This window comes from Amphiura filiformis, chromosome 6 (genome assembly GCF_039555335.1).
Source record: "Amphiura filiformis chromosome 6, Afil_fr2py, whole genome shotgun sequence".
NCBI lineage: Eukaryota > Metazoa > Echinodermata > Ophiuroidea > Amphilepidida > Amphiuridae > Amphiura > Amphiura filiformis.
In genome coordinates this window covers 19804439-19817972 of record NC_092633.1, presented here as the reverse complement: position 1 = coordinate 19817972, position 13534 = coordinate 19804439, and the positions used below count along the sequence as shown (strand labels likewise).

General features: G+C 35.8%; 2 protein-coding genes across 3 annotated transcripts in view; one reads left to right on the top strand and one right to left on the bottom strand.

The window, feature by feature from the left end:
* The window catches only part of LOC140155123 (UPF0390 protein zgc136864-like), a 166993-nt gene that overhangs the window by 23444 nt on the left and 130015 nt on the right, over nucleotides 1-13534 (bottom strand). The gene's annotated exons all lie outside the window — the stretch shown is intronic.
* On the top strand, nucleotides 45-13426 carry LOC140155121 (mitochondrial fission process protein 1-like). The gene is made up of 5 exons (XM_072177829.1): nucleotides 45-226; nucleotides 5044-5171; nucleotides 5640-5872; nucleotides 6756-6839; nucleotides 8969-13426. Exons 1-5 carry the CDS (start codon nucleotides 115-117, stop codon nucleotides 9009-9011), a joined length of 600 nt encoding a protein of 199 aa, XP_072033930.1. The 5' UTR covers nucleotides 45-114; the 3' UTR covers nucleotides 9012-13426.

Sequence of the window (13534 nt, the reverse complement as noted above, 5' to 3'; positions counted from 1 at the left end):
TGAAGTAAAAAATAGATATTGATTTTCTTTATTCAAAATTATCTAGCCTTTTTAGAAATTGCATTGAACGAGCCTGGGATATCCCCTGCTAAAAATAGCCACAAATTATCTCTCATGAAAATGGCATGCGAGTCGTGCAAATCTGTACACGAAGAAAAAGTTAAAATATCAGATATAAAATCGCCCAAAGTTGATATTTTTCGTGACACATTATTGCGATACTTGGGTAAGTATTTATATTTGAAATTCTTTTGCAAATGGAATTACAAATATGCATTTAATACGCACATTTATATTTTCTTGACTTGCTGAAACTTAAGAAAGTTGCCGAATTCGGAAGGTGAGACAGTTAGGCAGCTGCTGTTGTGACAGTGTAGGTCCATGGTAAAATCTTATTTCTGTATACCTGCAGTTGCAGTAACTACAAATTTCGAACATTTGAGGACTTGTTCTCAAGTTGTAGAAGGTGCCATACAGCCCTCGAATTAACCCACGGCACCGACGGCATATTGCCGTGGGTGCCCACCCCCATTGCCGCAATGCCCTCAAAATATGTCCTTTACCGACGGCAGTCACTTGCCGTGCCCCTAAATGAAGTTGCCGTGGGTGCCCTAGCCGGCCAGCCCTGTCCCTTCATTATAAAATCATTAACAAGTACTGGTTAAATCCCCGCAAAATTGTGGAAAATTAGATCGAAATTATTGAACACGATCGCTATTTTGAGCATCGTAACCCAGCTATCAATTACAGTATACACAATAGTTTGTTGTGAATTAATATTCATTACCCCTACGTATTACGTAAGCTTAGATATTCAGCCAATCACATCGGCTTTTATACATTATCTGGTTGCTAGAAATGACTTCATTTTCTCGCTTGGTCAGAGAAACACCTTCAGCGTACTATCGACCAATCAGAAACGCTGTTAGTAACTAAGCAGCTAAGCTTCCTCGACCTCGTGTCGTGAACAAAATCTGAGCGCTGGGCAAATCAATTAATCTCTCGATTAGCAAACATTGACTTCCCATTGCAAACCGATGGCGATGCCCTTCCGGTATCGCCTTATCTTGTACATGTAAGCCCATCTCTAGATATTTTTTTTTTGCATTCGTTTTTATACAGGAGAATATGATCAATATTATTACCAAAGTTACAGCTGTTTCATCGCTGTTTCGAGTCAGTTTTGCAGCTCAGAACTACATGTAGGGATCGCAAAATTTAAGTAAATTAAACTGTTGATTTTTGATTGCTTTGTATTATTTTAGTGTAAAGTTGAGAGTCGAATTTTATTTTGGTGTCGAATTCAGCTGACGGCAATGCATCTATTCGCTTTTGAAAAATTGCCTTGGTGCCCTTCTCAAATTTTCAACAGTTGCCTTGATGCCCTTTTGAAATATTACAAATTGCCGTGCTGCCTTGCCTTTTCAGTGAAAATCCACGGCAATTATCAACTTGCCCTAAAAAAGTTGCCGTGCCCCTTCAGATCCTTAATTCGAGGGCTGGTGCCATAGGCTAGGGTGTCTTCAGTTAGTGGGGATTATGCACTTTCAGTTTCCCACGCGCTTGAACGGGAATTGGATTGCGTACTTTTTTGATGTCTAGTGAGCAAATTTCTTCAATATTTTGAGAAAATGATGTCAAATTTTCTATTCTCTATTGTTTGGTAATAATGTCTTTTGCCAATAGTATGTTTAAAGTTGTAATTTTGTGTAAACTTTGATCGCAAAGATCGGATATTTTCATTCCCGATTCGAATTCTGAACTCTTCGCAAGGGTGCCGATTTCGGCTGAACTTTGACGATAATTTTGCATTTTTGGACACTAAAATGCATTCGATTCTTAATTTTGTTTCAACCGAGTCTTAAATTAGCAAGCACAATAAGGTTGGTACCACTTTTATATGTCATTGATGAAATTTTAAAGAATTTTTTTCAAGTTTCTGACTGGCGCAAATCGTTAATAAGGGGAAGCTGCACCAGGATTGTTGTGAAATAGGGGTATTTTAGTCTTTTTATGTTTTTTCTAAATTAAAAATCTATAGAATTTGGGCCTTTATTTGCTTTTTATTTGATTCAAATCGGACATTTGGTTCAGAAGTTTCAAGTAATCAAAGGAACAACGTGACGCTTGAAAAAGTCGCTAATTGAATTCTGTCCTATACTAATACACGTAATGTATTTCTTATGTATTGTATTGTTTTCAAGGGGCGATATTTAAGGAATTTCCAGCTAAAAATTAATTTCTGAATAATGTAATATGTTTATTGTCTATAAAGAGTGCTAATAATTAGTATAAATGTTATTGTTGTCAGAAACATGATTTTATAACATTTGATATGCATAATTGCTGCCTAATTAACATATTAAGTGTTTCTAGACTTAAAATGCCATTTTCTGCCAGATGTTGTTTCGCGTCATTTTTTACCTTATGCGCGTCACTTTTCTTGGTAATGGTGTATCTGTTTGAGCTTATTTTTGGCAAGTATGTTGGACATACCTGTATCTAAATATTTATAGAAGGAAATTTTGAAAAACATCTGGTAACCATGGAAACGACCCGCTTTTTGTAAATTTTCCGCCAAAATGCTAAATTTACCAATTTTAATGCACCAGTAGCGTAACCGTACAACCTTTTTTGGAAAATTCCTCTATACATTTTTTAATTAGACCTAAATTTGTCAAATAAAACAAATCTCAGAAAAAAAAAATACCAAAGAACGCCTGAGACAAATGGCGCGCAACGACACCATGTGAAAATCCAACATGGCCGCCGTTACCATGGCAACCGTTATAACGACGATCATTTTTTTGGCTGGAATCGCTAAGTTTGATCAGCACACACATTCCCACCAATTTACAAGTGCACAGGTCAAATACTTTAGAAAATCACTTTTTTCAGTACAGCTTCCCCTTGGTGTGTATTTCCCATTGACATCCAAAATGGCGTAAGCCAGTCCTTAATATACATAGGTACGGCGTATATAGGACTGGCAAGCTAGTCTAGTCTTCAGTGTTAATCATGTTAATTGTTTTCATTATAAATGTCGCAAAATATTATAATATTGACAATAATTAACCTGTTTGACCTCTCCATCCATATATTCATACATTGCTCATTGCTCATACATGTACATTGTGTTTTCATATCATATTTTGTGGTGAAAAGGATTACAAATGTGTAATTTGCAATCATTTTTGGGGCAATGATTTCTTCGTACCGACGGCTAAGTATGTATGTCATGATGTGAATGCCAAAAACACTAAACACATACACAGCACCTGTTGGAACTCCCGGTCAGGTAGTTGTTGTTGGGACTCGGGCGAGAACTTTACTTGAAAAGAGGCGTTATGTTGTCATCTAAAGTTCCAATTTTGAGACAATTCTATTTTTGAAAACAATCTCTCCCAATCTTCAAAATCCCCTTTTGAATACAAGTACACTTTGCGTTCTGTCAGAGCGATACGGGGAACTGGAATTTTTAATGAATACCGTACTTAACGTGGTCGCTAGCACCAAGCTTCTTTCCTACTGTAACATCTTGAACAATGTCTGGGTTGCCAGTGAGAACTAGATCCAAGATTTATTTTCCCAGGTTGTAGGTTTCTTCACCAGCTGAAAAAGCAAATTCTCTTCTACACATGAAAGAAATGTCTTAGCAAGAGCAGATGGGCATCATACTGATCCCAGTTGATTTCACAGAAGTTAAAATCACCCACTAGAATAGTGTTGTCAGAGTCAATGGTATTCATAGAATTGTAAATCTTGATCAAGTTTGGCTCACCTCCATTCTGCGGTCTATACACTGCACCGATCAGGAGCTCCATCTTTGGGTTTGGGTAGACTTTACATTGTACACCATACCATCCTGGAGAAGTTGGGTGTCTTGCTTTGTTGAAATGCGTCTGTACAGGACACAGTCGTCTGCAAAGAGGTGGGTGACAGAGCTTTTGGTACTGGCTTGGAGATCATTTATGAAGGCAAGAAATAGAAGGCCAAGGACATGTTGATACACCTTGGCAAATGCTTTGGCAAAATCCAGCAGCATCAGGTCAATCTGGCCTTTTTCATCACTGCCTTTGATAGTATACAAATATTAACTGTCTATGAGTGTGATGGTCGAAATACATGTATAATCCATCTTTCACCAAGTGATTATATTTCGACCATTACACGAATGTAAGACAGTTAATATTTGTTTTATATCACTCGTACATAAATTCTATTACTAAAATTACTATTTAAGGTCGGAAATATATTTTTTATCAACATAACACCATGTTTTGCCGTGATATACTTCACGTTTTTGGGTCCACCCCATAACTCAATCGGCGAGTCTAAGAGTCAGCGCATGGCTTGGCACAGGCGAACTACGGCGCAGCACGATGATGGTAAAAACTATCACACAGAGAGGCTGATGGTAAAAATGATAAATGGCAATCCACCAATGAACTGTCTAGAATTTATGTATGAGTGGTATAATCTTGGATAGTGAGTATTGTGTGTTACATGATCTCTTCTTCCTAAAGCCATGTTGTCAGACTCCAGTCTCAAATGCATTCTGATCATTTTAGGTTGAAACTTATTCACAGAACACAATATGTACCAGTAACTTATAGTTCCAATAATTGGAACTCACAGCACTGACTGTGAGTTCCAAGAAACTATGTGTATGTGTCACCGCGATTTAGCGTGCATTCATCACCATATTCACATGTACATAGTCGTGGAGTGGACATTTTGCAGCTCATAAATATCACTCAAAAATCATCTTTTTAAATATTTCTTTGGACAAAAGCTGATGCGTAGAATAAGTTGAGCAATCACAGATAACATCCATCAGTGACAAAGGTTTCTAAAGTGAGTATTTTACTAGATATACTAATGCAAACTTGTCAAAATAAAACCCTGGAGGCACCCTACGGGAGTATCTACAACTTGAGAACAAGTACAACAAATAGAAAACATAATATATTGATCATGGTAATTTGTGATTGTGTACCTTCTTTATGTGCCTAAATATATTAATTTTATATGTTTCTACAGGTTATGCCAATGAAGTAGGTGAATCCTTCAGGGCCTTGGTACCAGGATCTGTTGTGCTAGGTAGTTATGTTGTAGCCAGTAGTTATGTTGTTGCTGATGCCACTTCTAAAGGATATCAAGCCTCAAAGGTCAGTGAATATTTACAAGTCATCATAGTAAAATGCTGAAAGATTTGCAGAGCTTTATTACATTAACTTTCATGTAGATTTGATAATGTGCAATGGAATATTCAAATTTATAAATGCCTGGGATACATTTGTGAAGTAAATTATGTGTTTTGTGATTAACTTGCAAAAATGATGATCATGGGGATTTTTTGGGAAGACCATCACATCAAATCTAGTATCTCCCCTTTTTTCATAATGAATAGAGGTTTTAACCACACCTTTCAAACTTTTATGAAGTAAAATGTCAATGAACATTTCTTGATATCTATTGAGAGATCTGCATTAAAATTCCTGCAAAATATTAGCTGTATAATCTTTTAAAGTGATTTCTGGAGAAATAATTTATGTTGCCTTACACCAGCATGTTTCAAATTTTATTTCCATAAATCCTATAATTTGTTTAACTTTTTTCCCCTTTTGCAAGTACAGGTAGATTGGGGTGAAGACTCTACTAGCAAGAAAGTAGTGCATGCAGTAGGAGACACACTTATTTGGCAAGGTCTAGCATCAGTGGCTATCCCTGGTTTTACCATTAACAGAATATGCAAGTTATCACACTATGTATTGGCAAATACAAGCAGTCTTCCTCTACCTGTTAGAAAATGGACAACAACAGCTATTGGTTTGGCATCCATACCATTTATAGTAAAGCCCATTGACAGGTAACGTTACACAATATTATTATTACCAGCGCAATTTGACGCAAGTTCTGTATTTAATTGGTGTTCGGGAAAAGATGTGGTAAGAGGTTATATGTGACCCAACAATCTTAACTCTTACCTGAGGTTCCCCAAACTACATTTGTTAGGGGAAATAATATACAAAGCAAAAACACCTTTGCTTAAAGTAACTCTGACCTCCAGACAAGGATGAACACATTAAACCCGTTGAAAACATCCAAACTTTTCCAACTGATGGCAGTCCACCACATTCATTTTGTTTATTTATTTTAGTATTAGAACAAATGCTTTTATATCAGCCGCACACGTCTACCCGACGGTGCGTTCACAAAATTACAGAGTAAAACAAGGAAACATAATAAATCAACAAAAATGAAACATGACAAAATGTTAATGAGTACAATATTATCGATCCACTAGGCACAAGCACATTTTCATGAGCGTGAGCAAGAAGAGATAGCTGTGCAACAGCCTGCCTTGAGTCCTAATTAAGAAGGACCCTAATAGCAAAATTGTATTTCCTACTTACTGTTTGGCACACAACTGAACATTAATGTATTTTTAACAGCAGAGTAGAGAGTCAAGTTGTAGTATGGGCTCTTGGGGTATGATTTTCTGAGTTTCAGTTGATAATCCAAGGCAATCGGAATGTTAGTTAGCCCTCCAGAAAGGTGGTGAAGTTTAGTCTGATTCAATGCCACAATGGAAGACTATCTTCACCTTTTGCTTTCCAACTGAATTGTCAAAAAAATGCTAACATTTCAACATCCTGTATTATTTAATTTGTTTATGCTGCATTTGCTGATCAAACCATTTTTATCATGTAATATCTATCAAGTTATATGATATTTTGTCTACTCTGCAGGTCTGTTGATTATGCAATGAACAACACTCTCAGAAGGTGGTACAGTATACAACCGCAAGAAGAACAGCTAGTTCACCATCGAAGGTAGCTAACCAGCACCATAAAAAAGTTACTAACAAAGAAGTGTGGGGTGTTTTGATTAGTACCTAACTGTAAACGTTCGCCTAATGGCGCTATTGGCTGCCTTGATATAACTGGAATTTTAGGCACAATCTAAAAGTGCCCTCCCGTAAAAATCCCACCAGCAAATAAGGGCACATAACCTTAATTCTTATTGGGATTTGCACTTGCAGAGGAGGGAGCTTTCTATTTGTACATGAAATTTACCTCAAGGCAAAGGAGCCCATGTGCGCCATTAGGCAAACGTTTACCATATATGAACAGGACTTTAACCTTTGTACATGTATGATACCCACGAGCTATGCTATATTATGTCTATGATGCACTGTTCTCAAATAATCACAGGGTGTCAAACAGAAGTGGTATACCATGTGGTTCAAGTGCTTCAGCATTTATTATTTGATACAGGATATACTGACCATGCAGTGTGGTTTTGGTTTTAGTCTTGTTCATAAAGGAGTATTTTATGATTCTAGCATCCTCTTTTTCATAGTATATTTCATCTGGCCCTATGGTAAATCCGGCCTTGATTAGTAAAGTGGGGGATGAGGCTACATGTATGGATCAAAAAATGCTCTTTAAGTCCTTGTGTGAACAACATGGATTCTTTGCACAAATACAGACACCAAATTGTATTCACCGTTTTTATTTAAAACACAGGTGAAAATGTATTCATTAGCAACCAAAGTACATGGGCCCTTGTGATGGGGAGGTATCAATTTTGATCAATGTAAATTGCATATTTCAAATAGAATAAAACCTTGTTTAATCCAGATATTGACTAAAATTGACACTTCTATATTGTGATGTAACATGTTGTTTTGCCACTGGCACTGAAAACAGTTCGTGGCATTTTTATCTTTTTCCGAAATGTTAACATCATTGCTTTAATATATTGTGGTGCTGTTATGATAAATAAATATGATAATAAATATATAACATGTAACATGTTGTTTTGCCATAAATGGCTGGCACTGAAAATAATTGACAACACATTTATTTTTCTCTGAAAATTTACCAACATTATATTGAGGTGCTGTTAATCATATGATGGATAATATCTGGTAGACCCTTGTCCTTAAAAATCCTGCATAACAAATAACAATGTATTGTGGTGGTCTTAATGTCATGGATAGATGATGGAAGATTATCATGTTAGCCATCATATTTGTGGAAGAAACCATTGATCCACTCTTAACACTTTAAAGGCCACAACAGATGAACTCTAAAGTTGGTAAGGTAATAAAGCATGATAAGTTTTGTTGTTTTGTGAAGTTCCACATTTATCAAGGCATCTGCTTGATCATGAATATCAGTGAGATTATTTACATATTTTGGCAGAAGTATCCACGTTTCTGCCTAAATGCAATAACCAATGAGCTTCAACATTTGTAGGCTGGTAGAGCATGAGTTATGTTGTTGTTTAGTTTTGTGCCGTGTTATCTGCTTATTTGTGAATGTCAACCAGTTATCTGCCTATTTCATCATGTTGGAGCCATAATTTAACCTTCATGTTTAGTTACTTAAAATCAGCACTTCAGCAGATTTTCAATCACACCATTGTGAATTTAGCTCTCCATTAAATATGTTCATTTAATTGTACATAGCACAAAGCTTTTTTGACACATGCAAGGTTAGCTGACCACTTGACACCAAAGTTACCAACCACAGGTGTTCTGAAAAGTGATAAGCTACAGCTTTGCCAACACAAGTACACAACGTGTAAATTGGAATATTTGTTTTTATGAAATATAAATTTACAACTGGTTTTGGCTGTTAAAAAAGTCTTAGTAAGCAATTGGCACTTTATACTGCTGTACATTGAGTTGAACATGGATGTAGATACGCCACTTCGTATCTGTATCCTTAGTTGATACTACACAACACTCCCTACTGGAACCAAGCATGTAGGAATTGGTGTACCCAAATCTTTGTCCTCCTGTAGCTAGATTTTAATAAACTGTCACTTTTTGTTTGCTAATACTGATTTGATCTGTAAAATGTTTGCTTTTGTTTGCATGAGATTGGTTGATTTCTTATTTGGTAGACGCTTTCTTTCTTTCATATTTCTTTGCTTTTCTGTTTCCTTTCAGTGTAATTGCAGCAGATATAAGCAAGAATGTCAGCAACAAATAATTGGGAATGGTTGAGCCTACTAATACATTTTCTGTAACCTCATCTAGGTGGAGGTTTTCTAGTCTTTAGCTTAAAGATGTTACTGTAGTGTGTCTCGTCTTGAGTTGAGAATAATGCAATGTTGGATTTTGCAGTGGCAGATTTGAATTGGTGCATTAACGCAGTTGTGTTATCAGTGTATGGACAAATTGCCCTTCAATGCATGTGTATACGGATTAGATTTGAAACTTCCACTGCAAAATCCAACATGGTAATACTCTCAACTTGAGATGAGACAGACTATAAGATTTACACATTTTTCTATTATGAAATTGCAGTGTTTTTCTGCCAGGCTTGTTCAGTTATGGGAAAAAAAAATAACAAACCATTAATTTAGAAGCCTCTAGTCATCACCAAAGTAAAGCACTGTATTTTAAGAAAGTAGTAGTTGATCCCAGTAATTGACTGGGATTTTACTTTGAACATTCAGCAAATTACTTCAGCAGTGTCCGTCTGCTGATTATCACGTAAAAAGAACTAGGTCATGCGATGCTACACAGCTTGACCAGCGAATGAAGTGCCGATGTGATTCAATTGGCCAATCAAAACCCCTCTTGAATTCCGTATATGCCATAAACTGCGCCAAATTGGCAGACCGTTGATGAACTGTGCTGAAAATTATAGTTATGTATTTATATCTTTTTAAACTACTAGATACCACAGCAATATTGTGTAAATTTGTACAAAACCAAAGCTGCTATATTTTGCCCACCTTACACTTTTTAGAACTTACTAGTATTGTCAATATAAGTTACCTGTGTTTATGTCAAGTATTGTCTCAGTGTAAAGTGCATGCTGTGAACAATCCTACCTCAATCATCCATAATTCTGTATCATTATCGCAATTGTATGCTTGGAGCGTCGGGCGATGGCTTACAAACGCACATGTTCATAGATGCGTATACTTGGGTTATTTTGAGGTTATTTGAAGTCTAATAGTAGTATTCAATCAATGATTTGAATACTACTATTAGACTTCAAAAAAATGGGAAAACAGTACTGAACAGTCGTAGTATTCATTTGTATTCGGATACAGTGTAAACAGTTGTAGCCTTTATTATTCTGATACATGTCATTTATAATTTTATTTGGTTACAAACCAAGTTATTTTTCAAGTGGTGCTGATTATACAAAGGTACAAAGAGCAGTAATAAAACCAAGCATAAATAGCAATGGATCGTACCATTTGTGACACGATCTGGTCCATGAGGGCCAAAGGCAGCAAATTTGAAATTGAGATAAAGGCAAAATATGGAGTAAAAAACAATAAAATACATAAGAAAATACACATCACAAAACCTCATAACATGAGAACCAAAAATGCTAGACCTTTGGTGTTTTCAGTATATGATAGCCGGTTGTTACTACAAGGTAATAATTATAGCAACTCAATTTTCAAAAATGCCTCCTTTGGCCCCCATGGAGCAGATTGTGTCGCATTTGTAAACTGAATGTGATGCAATGAAGCAAAATTTATTGTCCTATTGAAGATACTTCATAATAATAAAAATTGCATATAAGATTTGTGCCTGATATATGAATATCTTCACATGGCAAAAAAAGACACACATTAAAAAATGCAACTTCTTTTTGACTATAAAAAGATTTAGAGACAAAACGACTTGTATTGCTTGGTCGCATCACATAAAATTGGTTGAAAATATTTCATGTACATGTGTAAACTGTAAATAAAAAGAAAAAAAGATTTTATCATAATTCATGTTTATCTATTTAAAAATGTCACCTTTTGAATTGATATTTGGTCAACTTTCAATACATAACCTTTATGAATTTGGCAAGTATCTTCCCCCTTTTCTTGCTTTATTCATTCCATTTCTTCCCCATTCCTTCTCTCTTCTCAATATGATGTTTTGAGTGATTGGATAGTTTTTCATCAACCTAATGTTAAATTATCAGATTCATTGCGTTATGTACAAGTATGTCTATGATAGTCTCCAAATTCTAAAGAACAGACCTTCATTTTTGAGCTCAGTTGCACCAGAGCTCCTACAGCTCTCCTTAACAACATTCAGGAGTATACTATGATTTACTGAGCTCCTCAATACTTGAATCCCTATGTTTTAATACAGATATTAAAAGATTGAGCTCCTTGTTGAGCACCCAAGTAAACGCAGGATAGTGATTAACAGAACTCCTGCAATTTTTTTTAATGAAGGCCTGAAAGAATGAAATCTATCGGTACAGAGCAATCTGTATGGGAGTGACGTTTTTACTTCCACTGAGTGAGAATGGATTTACACTCTGATAATGGTGAATTTACACTCTTTTCATAGTAAAATTGCCACACCAAAGAGATTTGTCACCTACCGTAAAAAATTGCCTCATGGCGCACTTGGGCTTCTTTTCCTTGGGGTAAATTTCATGTGCAAGTAGAGAACTCCCTCCTCTAAAATCCAAACAACAATTAAGGTTCTATGTCCTTATTTGCTGGTGGGAATTTTACGCGAGGGCACTTTTAGGTTTTGCCTAAAATTTCACTTATGTCAAAGGAGTCCATAGCGCCTTAGGCAAATCTTTAGGGTATGTGCTTTGACTCTTAGCTTCAGAGAGGTTGTTAAAAGTTTGTTCGGTTTATATAAGGCAGAAAAAATAAGACTCATAACATCGTGTACTGATATAGAATGGCATGCACACAGTTGGTCGCAATGCTTACGCTAGTTGTACGTAGCGTAATGCGTGACTGGCGCACACTTATGTGAATTTACGCAAGTGCAAGTTTATTGATGCATGCAGTAGCAAAAGCCAAATTTCCACCTTATATAAGCCGAACAAACTTTATATAAATGCAACTTGGTATAGAAATTGATTCACTACTTGCCCAATATAAACCATGTTGTATTTTGTTTTACTATTCATCATAAATATTTTGATGCATGCTATGCAGGAAACAAATTTTAAGCTTATTACCTTGTTCACATTCATTGTTGCGTTCATGGAGTTATCCATTCATCAAAAAAGTCAATCAAACTGTACTTACTAAGCCACATTGTGTAGGCCTGAGGGCAAAAATTCCAAGAGCAGTTCCCCAACAGTATTTTAATAAGTAATTAAAATAAGTAATTTTTGCTCTTCCATAGGGATGGTCAAACCTGCCATATTCCTCAGATGCCATTTGAGCTAACGACCTAAAAGATTCATAGAATGCAAAGTGTAATACATAGTGAACCTTGATCATTTTGAACTGTGACAAAGAGGGGTGCAAATATGTAAAAGGTAGGCCTACAATTGCACCATATTTGTATTTTCCCCACATGTGTCATACGTGCACGTGGGGAAGTAATCAAAATATGGAACCAGAGTATTCGGCAAGGACCTTCAGCAGTGTCCAACTGCTATTCCTGATTATCGTCTAAAATGAACTAGGTCATGCCTGGGTCACATGATGCGCAGCGAAATGAGGTGCCGATGACATGATTAAATGGCTAATCAGAACTGCAATTTGGTGTTTATGGTGTAATTTGTAAATAGCGACAATGCTGCAGGCTACAGACCTTGCCAAAAACTATAGTGCTGGAGCAAACGACCAATGAATTACAGGATCTTTAGAATATTTATGATGAATAGTGTTTAATTACATGTATATAAAGTCTGTTTCTTTCAAAGGCACTATTGGAACCACTTGATATGACCACATGTTTATATACAAAGTTTAAAATATAAGTCTGGTCATTTTAAGTGGATCCAATGTTGCATTTGTAAGAGACTTTTCAACAAATGAATGGAGAACAATAATTTAGTATGTATATGCTAACGATGTAGCAGTAAAATAGCAATAAATTGCATTCATACAGGGTGTGCCTGGAAGAACTGTATTGTCGGAAATTTAATCGTTTGAGTATTTTAACGCCACAACAAAACCTAACTGAATAAATTTGTGAATTATAAGAATTTACAAAACTCCGTCATTTTCAAACCTTTCCACAGATTCAAATATCAATTGGTGATCTGTATTCTGAGTGCTAATCACGGCGCATCATCAGCGCATGAGGTGTCTATTGTCATTGATAGATTTGACTCTGTGGAACGGGCTGAAAATGAGGTAGTTTCGTAAAATTCTTTTTTATCAAAAACAGAGCGGTCAATTGTCAAAATTCAAAAAGTATGTGACAGCGGATATATTCCTCAACCACATCGGTTATTTAGTTACGTTTAGTTTATGCTTCAATACAAAAAAATACACTGACAATACAGTGTTTTCAGGGACACCCTTTAGATTAGAAGGATTAAGGAAGCAATCACACCTATAGTAAAATTCCCATATGTAATTGTACAAATTTTATTGATCATTATTAAAACCATACTATTTTATGAACATTTGTTAATTGTATTAAATCATTTGATCTTGCCACAACAAATATATTAGTATGTATTTTTTTATCAATTTGTTAATGAGTAAAAACACAACATACATGATTATAGGTTGACACTAAGGTTTAAAATGGACCCAAAGCAAAAAGAGTCAT

Bases quoted from the DNA above. Each gene is read 5' to 3' on its own strand.
- LOC140155121 (XM_072177829.1), top strand. From the start codon at position 115: ATGAAAATGGCATGCGAGTCGTGCAAATCTGTACACGAAGAAAAAGTT. The intron at 227-5,043 runs GTAAGTATTTAT...ATGTTTCTACAG, and splicing joins CACATTATTGCGATACTTGG to GTTATGCCAATGAAGTAGGT. The intron at 5,172-5,639 runs GTCAGTGAATAT...TTGCAAGTACAG, and splicing joins AAGGATATCAAGCCTCAAAG to GTAGATTGGGGTGAAGACTC.